The sequence below is a fragment of the Haliotis rubra genome, unplaced genomic scaffold, assembly GCF_003918875.1.
Source record: "Haliotis rubra isolate DU_JTF1 unplaced genomic scaffold, ASM391887v1 Scf80, whole genome shotgun sequence".
NCBI lineage: Eukaryota > Metazoa > Mollusca > Gastropoda > Lepetellida > Haliotidae > Haliotis > Haliotis rubra.
This window is the reverse complement of record NW_025767524.1, coordinates 2,279,787-2,295,712: the sequence shown is the minus strand read 5'-3', so window position 1 is coordinate 2,295,712 and position 15,926 is coordinate 2,279,787. Positions and strand designations below refer to the sequence as shown.

The following is a 15,926-nucleotide window of genomic DNA, read 5'->3' as shown; positions in this document are numbered from 1 at the left end:
TTAGTAACAAACAAGCCCATTTAAATTGAAAAGGAGCCCTAGGGAGACCAGAGATTCAGAACTGAACCTGGGGAAATCTAGACTTGCTTCGTTTAGGGCTTTAGCACTACAGGGAAGGCTAGGCTGTAGGGAAAATAATGTGGTTCACCCCCATTGTAGACAGCTTTCAATTTTCTGTAAAACGGACTACAGGGGACATAACGCTCAAGAAAAATCAGTTGTCTGATATTTTATAACTGACAGCGAAAGGAAGGTATATAGTTCTTCCTGACGAACACGTACTGCCATGTTGAATATTTCAGCAGTTTAACAGGCAGGAATAATTTTTAGTATGCGTTCGAGGGGAGGTTACGGGCGGATATTTTTCCCTTCGTTTTTTTTTTTCTGCTAGTTTGACATGTATACCTTGCCCAGTAGGTCACAACCATCAACAGCCTACCCTGGACCTTGTACATCAGTCATCAGTGTAATTTCATCATTCATGCCTTTGAACAGTAGTAAGAGCTTTTACAAACGGGGGGAGGTTGTCACAAGGACACGAAAAGTATATGTAACAGAGTCACATTGAGTGAATGTACTACTACTGCTTCCATACCAGTTCAACGGTCGGATATCTCTCCAACCAGTACCAAACATGTGTCCTCGGGTCGAGTTCACCTTTCACCTCGCTTACAGCAAAAGAAAAAAATGGAACAGATTGCATGCACATATGAAGTACTTTTGACCAACTCTGTCGTGTAATATTACTCCTATAAATAAATAATAAAATTTTGTGCCAGATATTGGTGCATATGAACAGACTCTTTACATCTTTGTATTAGACTTAAGCGAAGTTGATGTTCAGACTTCCGGGTCCATGGCGGAAAATATGAAAGGATTATGTGTACATTATCACAGTCTCGTGTTTTACGACTGATTCAAATAGGAAATTTGTAATGGACAAACGGAAATCGTTCGTTGCAGTCCATGCAGGTAAGTATCATCGTGTTATAGGTTTTCGGACTCTTAAGAACATCCGTTTCTGTCTTGATTATCGCATTAGCAATTGTAAAACATGACACTAACACTGTTACTGTAACTGTAGGTTAGTTAGTAACAGGTTGGGGATATTGCTATAAGCCGACTGGGCTATATTGGAACATTTTTCTAATTATTCACAAACTATCAATTGCCGCACGAAATGGTTTTATATGATCATAGTGATGACCTCCTCAGCTTGAAAAAAAAGAAGTTTTTGGACAAAATGGAAATTTATATCACGTTCAGGAAAAGATCTTTCATTAAGAACACAATTTTGCATATATTTTCCTTGCAAAACTAAATCTGAATATCTATGTCATTAATTTTCAGTGAAAATTGTAAAAGAAATATTATACACTTATATCCCGGTGTCAGGGGTTTTCGACGATGTAAGACAAAAACGTATTTTTTATCTGTAATATCATTAAAAGTTTGTACTTTACTAACCTTGAGTGATAAAGGATATATTCATCTATTTCACCAAAAAATATCAAGTGTTCCCTAAAAAATAGTGTTGATGGCATCGTATCGGCGAAACTGTTGCCGCTCGTATCATGCGGGTATTTTGTATGGGTTTTCGACGATGAGCCATACTTTTTGCTCCGCACTGCGAGGGAGTGTTGTGATCACGTGGCTTCCTATTTATATATTGCCTGTCACCAGCAGACGACTGATCTAACTGAATTTTCGCTTTCTATTTTTTGTTATAAAGGCAACTGATTTTGCATCTGATGTGGTATTAACGATCTCGGGTAAATAATATTGATGTTTGTTTGCTTTTTATATAACTTTACTTCCCGATTTCCATTGTCAATAAAACTTCTCACGACAGCAACTGGGCAGCAACCAGTGAAACTGTTTGTGCACTCCGATCGCACACGTACTCCCCCGATATAGCGCTGTGCAATGCAATCATCAAAATCACCAGAACGTCGAATTCAGCTCGTGTTGGGATATTTGATTAGCAATTTCCAAACTCCTTTATTTTGTGATGAAAATTCTCAAAAGGGTTTGAATGAAAACCTAAGGACATCAAAACTTGAATGATTTTAATATCCTCATGCGGAAATGCACCACTTCAAATATATTTGATAAATATCATAATTATAGGCCGATGGGCCTATAGCAAAATAGGCAGAACAGCCTATAATATCCTGTTTGGCCTATTATAGGCCGATCGTAACATTTCCCCAACCTGACTAACTTGATAACTTTATAACACAAGCCTCTAAAGACGTGTCAGCTCCCTAATGATTGGAAAGGGTACCAGACCCTAACCCTAAAACTTTGAGGGTTTACCCTAACCCAAAGGATCGGAAGGAGTTGTTTGCCTCTAAAGAAGTGCTGCTGGAAAGCAGTGGGGCGTAAGGTTAGTAAGACAGCAGGCACGCTTTAGTGCAATAAGTGCTCCAAGGAGAGCTGGCTATGGCTGTGCCCAGTAATCAGCATTTTTTTACCCTCCACCGTCATAGTCTAAGTGAGCACTACCTTCTGAAAATATATGATGTTCGAAAATCTTCATGTGTGATCCAACAATAACTTGAACACGTAACTTTAAACCTTCAACTGTCACCTGAATGTCCTTCAGTGAAGAAGAGGATAAGCCAGTGACATCTGGAAACAAGCAGTTAGTTTTAACTAAATTTTAAAAAAAAAGACTAAACTGTATTACGGATAATGGCCAGGCCTGTTTACCCATCATTAATCTTAAGTATTGAAGCAGGGATAAGATGATACAACCACCATCACCAGATGCTGAGAGACCCATCAACCTTTCAAAAGCACCATCAATATGCTTTAGTTTCACTCTGTCTTGGTGCAAGCACAAACTTGACGAAACTCCTGCTGAACCCATAGTCACCTATAGTACCAATCACATTTTCCCTAGTATACTCCTTTTCCAAGATTGTACAGAAATGTTTTAGATGTTAATGGCAGTATCTGTAGCTCTCAGCTATAGCTGATAACATCATATCAGATGTAGGTATGATGTAGTAAGTACATGATATTGTGACATAACATCACCACAACACTCAGTTTCAATCATTCATTATCATTCATTTCATTATCTTAAACATTTTGTTACAAATTGAACATTTTAAGAACTTTTGCTTTGATTAATACTATTTCTTACAATTAATGAAGTCAGCATCAACCTCACAAGTCTTGAAATTGTGCATGTTGTGACACTTACTGTGGTCAGTTTCCTGCTGCAATAAGAACATTGTGATGTGGCTATTAGAAAAGTGTTCCTAATGAATGGTCCTCACACAATTCTGGAATTACCTTCAAAATAACTGTAGCTTAGGATAGATGATCACTTCAAATATATTTGATAAATATCATAATTATAGGCTGATGTGCCTATAGCAAAATAGGCAGAACAGCCTATAATATCCTGTTTGGCCTATTATAGGCCGATCGTAACATTTCCCCAACCTGACTAACTTGATAACTTTATAACTTTATAACACAAGCCTCTAAAGACGTGTCAGCTCCCTAATGATTGGAAAGGGTACCAGACCCTAACCCTAAAACTTTGAGGGTTTACCCTAACCCAAAGGATCGGAAGGAGTTGTTTGCCTCTAAAGAAGTGCTGCTGGAAAGCAGTGGGGTGTAAGGTTAGTAAGACAGCAGGCACGCTTTAGTGCAATAAGTGCTCCAAGGAGAGCTGGCTATGGCTGTGCCCGGTAATCTGCATTTTTTTACCCTCCACCGTCATAGTCTAAGTGAGCACTACCTTCTGAAAATATATGATGTTCGAAAATCTTCATGTGTGATCCAACAATAACTTGAACACGTAACTTTAAACCTTCAACTGTCACCTGAATGTCCTTCAGTGAAGAAGAGGATAAGCCAGTGACATCTGGAAACAAGCAGTTAGTTTTAACTAAATTTAAAAAAAAAAGACTAAACTGTATTACGGATAATAGCCAGGCCTGTTTACCCATCATTAATCTTAAGTATTGAAGCAGGGATAAGATGATACAACCACCATCACCATGCAGCCACTAACCTCCATCAATCCAAGATGCTGAGAGACCCATCAACCTTTCAAAAGCACCATCAATATGCTTTAGTTTCACTCTGTCTTGGTGCAAGCACAAACTTGACAAAACTCCTGCTGAACCCATAGTCACCTATAGTACCAATCACATTTTCCCTAGTATACTCCTTTTCCAAGATCTACAGATAATTTAGTAAGTAGATGTTAATGGCAGTATCTGTAGCTCTCAGCTATAGCTGATAACATCATATCAGATCTAGGTATGATGTAGTAAGTACATGATATTGTGACATAACATCACCACAACACTCAGTTTCAATCATTCATTATCATTCATTTCATTATCTTAAACATTTTGTTACAAATTGAACATTTTAAGAACTTTTGCTTTGATTAATACTATTTCTTACAATGAATGAAGTCAGCATCAACCTCACAAGTCTTGAAATTGTGCATGTTGTGACACTTACTGTGGTCAGTTTCCTGCTGCAATAAGAAAATTGTGATGTGGCTATTAGAAAAGTGTTCCTAATGAATGGTCCTCACACAATTCTGGAATTACCTTCAAAATAACTGTAGCTTAGGATAGATGATACCTCTTTGTTTAGTTCTCAGCCTTGGGATGGCTGTTTCATGTGTTATTAGTGCTGGATATTTTGAGATCAATAAATAATCAGTGTTTTCTCAAATTGTTTTCATTTCAGGTGCTGGATATCATTCAACGAGCAAAGAAACTGAGTACAGATCTGTGTGTAAGGATGCATGCAAACAGGTAGGGGAAATGTGTTCTTCATCAGCCCAAAAGGGAATTCTGTACATATAAAACTAGAAACATGATTTTTTTCACTTTGAAGTCAACATGGATAATCTTTGTACAATAAGAAAACACACAACTTAATACAAAACAGCTCCTGATTTATCGTGTTTACACCATTACACTGGACTATAATAACTACATCTGGATTCATCCATTTATCTGTGTGCAACTTGTTATCTGCAAGCTGTTGTTCTTAATATCAATAAACTGCTTAACACAACATATATGTATAGATAACAAGTTCCACACAAATAATCAGATGAATCCAGGTGTACAGTAAGAAAAACAAATAAAACACAGGTTATGAAACCATGTATACAGCTAGGATTAAGGAGCTGACTGGATAGTCCTATCTTTCTGACCACACCCAATTGGTTAAAATCCATGATGCCTACTCTCAAAAATCAGCTCTGTTGTTTGGTGTGCCGCAAGGATTGGTTTTGGGACCGCTTCTTTTCACAATTTACACCCTTCCTGTTGGAGGCATAATTCGAAAACATTTTCTAGATTTCCATCTGTATGCAGATGATACTCAACTCTATGTCAGCTTCAAATCATCTGAACTTTCATGCAACATCTCAAAACTGGAACAGTGCATTCAGGAAATCAGAATGTGGATGGTATCTAACTTTCTCATGTTAAAAGAAGACAAAACAGAATTTCTTCTCATTGAATCCAAACACCAGCTCAGAAAGCTAGAATCTGACTACACATGTCTTCACATTGGTGATGCTGAGGTTTTGTCCTCACACAGTGCGCGAAATCTGGGAGTAATTCTTGATTCCACCATGTCCATGGACGCCCATATTGTTTCTGTCAGCAAAGCTTGCTACCACAGCATTTTCAACATCAGCAGAGTACACCACTATCTTGACATTCAAACCTGCAAAACGTTGATGCACTGCCTACAATCCGTTTGAGACAAAATGATACCGATGAATTGCAATCTAACACAAAAACTAATAGACATAAAAGAATCAAACCAACGCGGACTGCAATAAAAACAACAGACCACCTCTAGAAAAAAAAGGCATAATTTTTGTCACAAAAATAAAAAAGTTGTTTAAGAAACTGTCATCATTTATTTGTGCATTTTCCCAGTTTGTTACAAGGGCGCAGTGGCAACTAAAGGAACAGCACGAAAAGTGAGATGCACGTCGATTAGTGATGTCAGAGACATGGGATTACTGCTGACTGACAAAGTGAGAGAAAAAGAAATTTTCTCCCGACGTGAAGTCTATAATTTACAAAGTCTGTGATTTCTTCAAGGATGAAAATGACAGGGGTGACCCAAGTATGCAATTACTAAGTACATACAGCGCACTTCCTGTGCAGTTGGGGTACGTGTCATCTCGCCAGCTCAAAAATTTGTTGAGAACCCGTTAATGCACGTGCATCTCGCTTTTCGCTCTGTTCCTTTAGTTCCCACTCCGCCTTTGTAACAAACTGGGGAAACGCACAAATAAATGATTTTTTTCTAGAGTTGGTCTGTTGTTTTTATTGCTGTCCGCTTTGATTTGATTCTTTTATGTCTATTTGTTTTTGTGTTAGATTGCAATTCATTGGTATCATTTTGTCTCAAACGGACTGTAGTAACTTCAAAACTTGACTGTTGCAACTCACTGTACGCCAACATGTCATCCAAATCAATTCAGAAACATCAGAATTCAGAACTCAGCGGCCCGATGTATCTCCCGTTCTTCCCGCTATGACCATATCTCTCCTGTGCTTCAGTCACTTCACTGGCTTCCCATATCTGCAAGAATCACCTTCAAACTCCTCGCCCTCACTCACGACTGTCTCTACAATAAAACTTTCCATCCTATCTCAAAGAACTTATCTCCCCTTATTCACCTCAGCAGAATCTCAGATCCTCCAGTGACCCTCTCTTGACTCAGCCAAAATCACTAAATGGACTTTTCGAATGCGCCTTCTCTTTCGTCAGCCCACAACTCTGGAATTCGCTTCCCCAAAACCTCAGAAACACAACCACTAAAGACACCTATTTCTGTCTGTGTACCAGTAGATAATCATTCTCTGTTTTATGTATGTATGTTCAGTTTTATCACTGTATTAGGCTACTGTGCATCTGTAAGGTGGATATTAGGCTCTTTACAAATGTAGTAGTAGTAGTAGTAGTAGTAGTAGTAGTAGTAGTAGTAGTAGTAGTAGTAGTAGTAGTAGTAGTAGTAGTAGTAGTAGTAGTAGTAGTAATTATAACAGATTCTATTGCTTCATATATACCAGTGCTTTTGCAGTCCTGCACATTATTTTAAACTTCCCCATCAAGTTCATTGGATTCAAAGTGACATCATACATTTGTTATATAAGTAACCCTGTGTACAAGAAAGGTATTCCACCTTCTATTTTATGTAAACAGTTTCCCAAAGTTGATGGTTATTAAAGATTTCATATTGCTTTAGGTTATGAATGTGTTATTACTGGGGGTGGGCGATAATAGGGTTAACCGGTATATTGCAATTCGAACTTCACGATACTATATATTGCAGTAGACTTTTCGTGAACCGTTTCACCCGATATGATCGGTAATTTTCGTGATGTAGTCAAAACTACTAATAACATTTGTATTCCTTTATATTATTATACATTAATAGTTTTGAGAATGTTTATTGGTCATATAATTGTATTTGCATGACTTTTAAATCATATAAATAAAAAAGAAATAGATTGCTACCGACACTCGTTGTAAGGATAAACAAACCAAAATGGCGGACGCCGCTGCAGATGCTTTTTCTCGAGTTCCAAACTTTAGAGCGAAGTCAACTGATCTCTTGTATAATCACATCAGAGTCCTGACAGTGGCCAGTGGCATTGTTTCAAAAGAAAGGAAACAGTAATTTAATTACCTTAACCCATGTGTTACACTTACAATATATCGCAATACAAAATTTTTGGCAATAATCAACCCTAGTTGTTATCCCCCGCAACGCGTTTTGCGGGGGGTATTAAAATGGACTCCGTCCGTCCGTGCGATTTCTTCACCAAACTTGGCACATAGATAGATCTGGTGGTGTACTGGTGCCTTTTGGTAGTTTTGGAATTCTGAATAAAATATTTTTGGCATTTCCATGGCAACAAGTTTGACTTAGCCTGAAATTGGTGGTTGTGCTCTTTTCTGGAACTGAACTCTAAAACCGTTCACTATTTCTTCACCAAACTTGGCACATAGATTGGTCTGGTGGTGTACTGGTGCCTTTTTGGTAGTTTTGGAATTCTGAATAAAATATTTTTGGCATTTCCATGGCAACAAGTTTGACTAAAACAGAAATTAGTGGTAGTGCACTTTTCCGGAGCTGAACTCTAAACCCTTTCAATGTTTCTTAGTTTGACATAGACTGAAATTGGTGATAGTGCTCCTTTCTGGAGCAGAACTTTAAAAACTTTTCAATACTCTCCTTCCACTTTTCTATATACACACCTAAATATTTGACATAATCATAACTCGTAGACATAATCATGAAGAGTATTTTGCCATTGCGGGGGATATTGATGACTTTGTCTTCTTGTTACAATAATGATAAGAAGCAACTGTGGCTTCTGTAATGGACATTTGAACTTTACCTGTATGAAATCTGGATAAGAATGGATCATTAGAAACCAATCCTTGTTGTAAGAGCCAATGAAATGATCGGATTCATTGCCTATCATAACGCTGATAATGTGACCTATTGTTCATAATATCAATCACTGGTCTGTCTGACCCAACCTGTGAAGATCTGGGTTAGAATTGGTCTACAGCAACCCATGCATGCTTGTCATAAGAGGGATTGGATGGTCATGCTCACTAACTTGGTTGACACATGTCATCATGTCCCAATTGTGCAGGTACCAAAATACTAAAACAATGCTGTTGACCACTGTATTTTCAGACCTCCATCATATTGCTGAGTGCAGCGTTAAACAACAAACAATCATAAAGCTATGCCTTGTTTTTTTAAACATATTTGGCGTGACTTCATATTCTGAACACAGTAAGGGGCGGTGGGGTAGCCTAGTGGTTAAAGCGTTCGCTCGTCACACCGAAGACCCGGGTTCGATTCCCCACATGGGTACAGTGTGTGAAGCCCTGTTCTGGTGTCCCCCGCCATGATATTGTTGGAATATTGCTAAAAAGCGACGTAAAACCATACTCACTCACTCTGAACACAGTATATTGAATACAGTCCTATGTATAAGGAGATTACAATTTTTTTTCAGTTAGTGTATTAATCGGCATATCTGTTATGTTCAAGCATCTTAGTAAGATGTATTAGCCTGCTGGTTGTTTCAGGCAATGGAGATACTTCGCAATGAAGGGACCTCACTGGCAGCAGTAACCAAGGCTGTGTCGGTGTTAGAGGTAAGTCTCCAGTTGATGGACGTTCACAGCTCATGTCACATTCAACTGACTGACTGACTGAGTTTAGTTTTACGCCGCTTTTAGCAATATTCCAGCAATATCACGGCGGGGGACACCAGAAATGGGCTTAACACATTGTGCCCATGTGGGTCACATTCAACAGACCTGCTTGTGTGTATTGTTCCCAAATTGTTTTAATTAATTTTGATGCTAGTATGTGTTGATTAAGTATTCATTATCTGAGTAAATGTGATCCATAGACCAGCTTGGGAACTGGGGATGGTAGGTAATGCTGGGGACCGATTAGGGACTTAACGATGAACACAGGTTTAAACTAAATACATTGCATGATAGATAATAAATGATGATGGCAAGATAGTATTGTTAGTACATTCTTTCTCTGTATTCTTCTAGTGTTATGTTCTTAATTACCTCTGCAGCATCAACATACAGTGGAATCTGTCAAATCTGGACTCTGTGATATCCGGTTTTCTCCATAATCCGGACTACTCTCTGAGTTCTGGCAAAATTGTTCTTAATTTATCATTAAAGCTTGCTTTTTAATCTGGACTCTCTCAATTACGTATTACAGACTAAAATATAAGGCATATAAGACAATGCCTAGCAAAGACAAATTAGAACTGAAAAGGTAAATAATCCTGTCTAGTGATGTTTAATTAAAAGTTTGACATCTTTACTGACAAAGTCTTCTTTTGTTGTTTGTTTATGCGAAGCGATGTGATGTCATTTTCTTACCCTGAAAAAAAAGTTTGATGAAAGTGTAATCCATAGATAAGCCAACCACCTTCTACAGACTGGGTTTTTTGGGGGTCCTTAAAATTCGGCTTATCTACGGTAATTTATGGTAACTCTTCGTGGCAGTGTCTACGGTAACGGACAAAAGTTGTCTAATCCAGACTGCTTTACAATCCAGACAAATGAGTTGGTCACAGGCCAGTCCGTAATAGACAGATTCCACTGTATCTTTTTGATAAAAGTTGCAATATGAGCTAGCATAATGCAGTAGTTTAGTTTACTATTGCTAAAAGTTGCAATATGAGCTAGTATAATGCAGTAGTTTTAGTTTACTATTGATAAAAGTTGCAATATGAGCTGAGTGTAGTGCAGTAGTTTTAGTTTACTATTGATAAAAGTTGCAATATGAGCTGAGCTGACCTGGGGCAGTAGTTTTAGTTTACTATTGATAAAAGTTGCAATATGAGCTGGTGTAGTGCAGTAGTTTTAGTTTACTATTGATAAAAGTTGCAATATGAGCTGACCTGGGGCAGTAGTTTTAGTTTACTATTGATAAAAGTTGCAATATGAGCTGGTGTAGTGCAGTAGTTTTAGTTTACTATTGATAAAAGTTGCAATATGAGCTGGTGTAGTGCAGTAGTTTTAGTTTACTATTGATAAAAGTTGCAATATGAGCTGAGCTGCTTTTAGCTGACCTTGCAATATGAGGCAGTAGTTTTAGTTTACTATTGATAAAAGTTGCAATATGAGCTGGTGTAGTGCAGTAGTTTTAGTTTACTATTGATAAAAGTTGCAATATGAGCTGGTGTAGTGCAGTAGTTTTAGTTTACTATTGATAAAAGTTGCAATATGAGCTGGTGTAGTGCAGTAGTTTTAGTTTACTATTGATAAAAGTTGCAATATGAGCTGGTGTAGTGCAGTAGTTTTAGTTTACTATTGATAAAAGTTGCAATATGAGCTGGTGTAGTGCAGTAGTTTTAGTTTACTATTGATAAAAGTTGCAATATGAGCTGACCTGGGGCAGTAGTTTTAGTTTACTATTGATAAAAGTTGCAATATGAGCTGGTGTAGTGCAGTAGTTTTAGTTTACTATTGATAAAAGTTGCAATATGAGCTGGTGTAGTGCAGTAGTTTTAGTTTACTATTGATAAAAGTTGCAATATGAGCTGGTGTAGTGCAGTAGTTTTAGTTTACTATTGATAATGCATCGTCTTACCTTGCTGTAATGTCCAAACACTGATTTCCAATCAGCAGATACACATCATGCCCGCTGCATGCCTCTGTAGTCTATATGACATGAGTTCATATAGAGGTTACCCTGCCATATTTCAATATTGTTCCTTAGCAAACTTTGAGTAGTATCTGTAACATCATTATCAACACAATTCAAAGTAAATATATATTTTCCATTCCATACAAGTCATGCTTTCTGTTGCTCATTCATTTTGAGTTTTGGTCCAGCAGGATTATAATGCATCAAGTAAAACCCAGAGGTCTATTGATGTACTGCCACGATGGCCTCCTACACTGTATTCATTGCGTCATATCACTACTGGGAATGGAGCACATGTTGCTCAGAGATTACATTACTGTGTAACAAATTATCAGAGTTACCAATTATTCCTCCACACTAACAACATATTGTATTAACATGGTCGCAGTCCCAGAATTATATTAAGTTTTATGGAATGTTTGTCTGAATTGTCTCCCTTGAGACTCAATCAACTTGGGGAAGGCAACCAACTGGATAGGATTGAGATTGGCAATTTTGATGATGACATAATTATGATCTTGTTATTCACACACGGTACACACATGGAATAGATGCAGCAATCTTTGTACTCAAGGATTTGCTGGTTCATGATTCAACATTCTCTGTTAATTACCATATTCACAACAAACAGCTATGTTTCCAGGTAGGAATTCAGTTCAAAACTGTTCAATTAGCTGTTTTTGAGTTCACTATGTACACATTTATCATACCCGGCTTTCACTGCTTTACTTAAACGATTGATTGATTGAAACATATTTTATTCAAGTAAGAAACGGATTGGGCACAAGTTATCCAACTTAAATAAGCCCTCTCCACATAGTTACAAGTGTATATTACAAAAAGTTCAACAAGAGGCAGACAAAGGGTATAGATATGTACAGACAGAGTTATTTAAATCGTTTAGTGTTATGGATGTAGATATGTACACTTTTAAAAACATTCTGATTTTCACTAAGCGAGAGACCTGCATTGCCATTTAAGATGAGATTAATATCAATACATGCTCTATTATTCACTATTTAAATGATTGTATACGTTGAATAGTTTGCACACTCAACTTAAACATAATTAACTATTTTTATAGCAGTTTTAAGCTTATCAGAATATGTTTCACTGATTTTGAAAATCCAGTTGAGAGGCAGACGCCATTTTGTATACATGTCATATAGTCAGTAGCTATCTTCAAAATAAGGTAAAAGGTTATTTCATACATTTAACATGGCACTGTCCATGATGGCCTTATTAAACTATGTGTATGTGGTTATCAACCTTTATTCCCAAGACTCTCCGCTGTCTCACACTGTCCATGATAGTCTTATTAAACTATGTGTATGTGGTTATCAACATTTATTCCCAAGACTCTCCGCTGTCTCACACTGTCCATGATGGCCTTATTAAACTATGTGTATGTGGTTATCAACATTTATTCCCAAGACTCTCCGCTGTCTCACACTGTCCATGATGGCCTTAGTAAACTATGTGTATGTGGTTATCAACATTTATTCCCAAGACTCTCCGCTGTCTCACCCTGTCCATGATAGTCTTATTAAACTATGTGTATGTGGTTATCAACCTTTATTCCCAAGACTCTCCGCTGTCTCACACTGTCCATGATGGCCTTATTAAACTATGTGTATGTGGTTATCAACATTTATTCCCAAGACTCTCCGCTGTCTCACACTGTCCATGATAGTCTTATTAAACTATGTGTATGTGGTTATCAACATTTATTCCCAAGACTCTCCGCTGTCTCACACTGTCCATGATAGTCTTATTAAACTATGTGTATGTGGTTATCAACATTTATTCCCAAGACTCTCCGCTGTCTCACACTGTCCATGATAGTCTTATTAAACTATGTGTAGGTGGTTATCAACATTTATTCCCAAGACTCTCCGCTGTCTCACACTGTCCATGATGGCCTTATTAAACTATGTGTATGTGGTTATCAACCTTTATTCCCAAGACTCTCCGCTGTCTCACACTGTCCATGATGGCCTTATTAAACTATACTCCTCACAAAAAATTAAGCAACAAGTGTATTTTTGGTCAGTACATATGCCTTTACTCATGATCATTACAACTGAATCAAACATAACAAAGATAAAGCATATCCACACACTTTTCCAACAAAGAAATCAAAATTCATTGAACAATAACTGACTTGCAAATCATCAAAAACAGTGTCACTGAAAAAGCCGTGCAAAATGTGTTGCATCAGGGTATGAAAATGTCTGAAAACACTTTTACTGTCAGTTTTGAGCACTGATCCAAAGTTTAATAACGCAGTATGGCCACCATTGACCTGAATACACGCCTCAAGACGCCTAGGCATTGACCAGATGAGTCTGTCTAGAGTCTGTTGTGGAATGTTCTGCCATTCTCTCCGCAATGCCTGTTCAAGCTTATCCAGAGTCTGAGGATCTAACGTGGAGGCCGCATACACGCCTTCGAGGATGTCCCAAGCATGTTCAATAGGATTCAGGTCAGGAGACCTTGCAGGCCAGTCCATATGGGTGATGTTGTTGGTCTGAAGAACATCAGTGACAACTCTTGCTCGATGTGGACGGGCATTGTCATCCATGAAGATGAAGTTAGGACCTGCTTGCTGAGCCCACGGAATGATCACAGGTGTGACACTTTCGCCTCGGCACCTCACACCTGTCATGGTACCTCGCCTGATGACCACAAGATCAGTTCGTCGTCCAACTTGGATTCCTGCCCAGATCATCAAACTCCCACCTCCATACTGATCATGTTCAGCAATCGTACAGTTGGCGATCGCTCGCTACGGTTTTCTCCACACACCAGCCCCTACCATCATTGAAGTCCAGACAGAATCTTGACTCATCTGTGAAGAGAACATTACGCCAGCGCATTGACTCTCCAGTTACGCCGCTGGTTAGCCCAATTCAGTCTCTGTTGACGATGGTGTGCAGGCAGTGGATACGCTTGCACTGGTCTTCGGACCTGAGACCTTCAGCATGGAGTCTGTTCCTCACTGTCTGTGTGGAGATTCTGTTCCCAGCAACTCTCTGGAGGTCATTCTGGAGAGATCTGGCTGTGGTGAACCTGTTCCGCCGGGCTAGGGTGGCCAAGCATCGGTCCTCTCTGGAAGTTGTCACCCTTGGACGACCTGAGCGTGGTCTCTCAGTCATCAATCCGGTCTGTTGGTGACGAAGTGATCGCCTGGAGATGACGCTCGATGAACATTGAAATGGTTGGCAACAGCACTCTGGGTCTGACCCCTGCACCATTCCAACAATTTGAGCAACTTCAATTGGTGTCAAGTGACGCCTAGCCATTTCTCAAATGTTACTGTCAACAATTTGTCGTTGCTGGCAGTTTTAACGCAATCAGAACGCATGTGCGACGTGTATAGCACATGTTTTCCATGCATTTTGCATGTGTGTTTTGAGGGTGGTTGCGTTCAGGCGGTGCTAACAATGTTATCAGAAAAACAATATGGGAAATGCTTTAAGTTCATCAATCGTAAAGGGTTCTCCTGCATGGCTTATATGCCAAGTAATAACTTCATATACCCATGAAGAAAATATGTGGAAAAAAATACTTGTTGCTTAACTTTTTGTGAGGAGTATATGTGTATGTGGTTATCAACCTTTATTCCCAAGACTCTCCGCTGTCTCACACTGTCCATGATAGTCTTATTAAACTATGTGTATGTGGTTATCAACCTTTATTCCCAAGACTCTCCGCTGTCTCACACTGTCCATGATAGTCTTATTAAACTATGTGTATGTGGTTATCAACCTTTATTCCCAAGACTCTCCGCTGTCTCACACTGTCCATGATGGCCTTAGTAAACTATGTGTATGTGGTTATCAACCTTTATTCCCAAGACTCTCCGCTGTCTCACACTGTCCATGATGGTCTTATTAAACTATGTGTATGTGGTTATCAACCTTTATTCCCAAGACTCTCCGCTGTCTCACACTGTCCATGATGGCCTTATTAAACTATGTGTATGTGGTTATCAACCTTTATTCCCAAGACTCTCCGCTGTCTCACACTGTCCATGATGGCCTTATTAAACTATGTGTATGTGGTTATCAACATTTATTCCCAAGATTCCGCTGTCTCACACTGTCCATGATGGCCTTATTAAACTATCCAACATTTATTCCCAAGACTGTGTCTCACACTGTCCATGATGGCCTTATTAAACTATGTGTATGTGGTTATCAACATTTATTCCCAAGACTCTCCGCTGTCTCACACTGTCCATGATGGCCTTATTAAACTATGTGTATGTGGTTATCAACATTATTCCCAAGACTCTCCGCTTGTCTCACACTGTCCATGATGGTCTTATTAAACTATGTGTATGTGGTTATCAACATTTATTCCCAAGACTCTCCAGCTGTCTCACACTGTCCATGATGGTCTTATTAAACTATGTGTATGTGGTTATCAACCTTTATTCCCAAGACTCTCCGCTGTCTCACACTGTCCATGATGGTCTTATTAAACTATGTGTATGTGGTTATCAACCTTTATTCCCAAGACTCTCCGCTGTCTCACACTGTCCATGATGGCCTTATTAAACTATGTGTATGTGGTTATCAACCTTTATTCCCAAGACTCTCCGCTGTCTCACACTGTCCATGATGGCCTTAGTAAACTATGTGTATGTGGTTATCAACATTTATTCCCAAGACTCTCCGCTGTCTCA

General features: G+C 38.6%; 1 protein-coding gene across 1 annotated transcript in view; it reads left to right on the top strand.

Annotated features, from left to right (window-relative positions):
- The first annotated feature begins 847 nt into the window (after positions 1-847).
- LOC124261548 (threonine aspartase 1-like) overlaps positions 848-15,926 on the top strand; it is a 99,234-nt gene continuing 84,155 nt past the window's right edge. Inside the window, exons 1-3 of the mRNA XM_046695863.1 lie at positions 848-972; positions 4,732-4,799; positions 9,136-9,204. Coding sequence (XP_046551819.1) covers positions 936-972; positions 4,732-4,799; positions 9,136-9,204 — 174 coding nt within the window. The 5' untranslated portion in view covers positions 848-935. The remainder of the gene's footprint in view (positions 973-4,731; positions 4,800-9,135; positions 9,205-15,926) is intronic.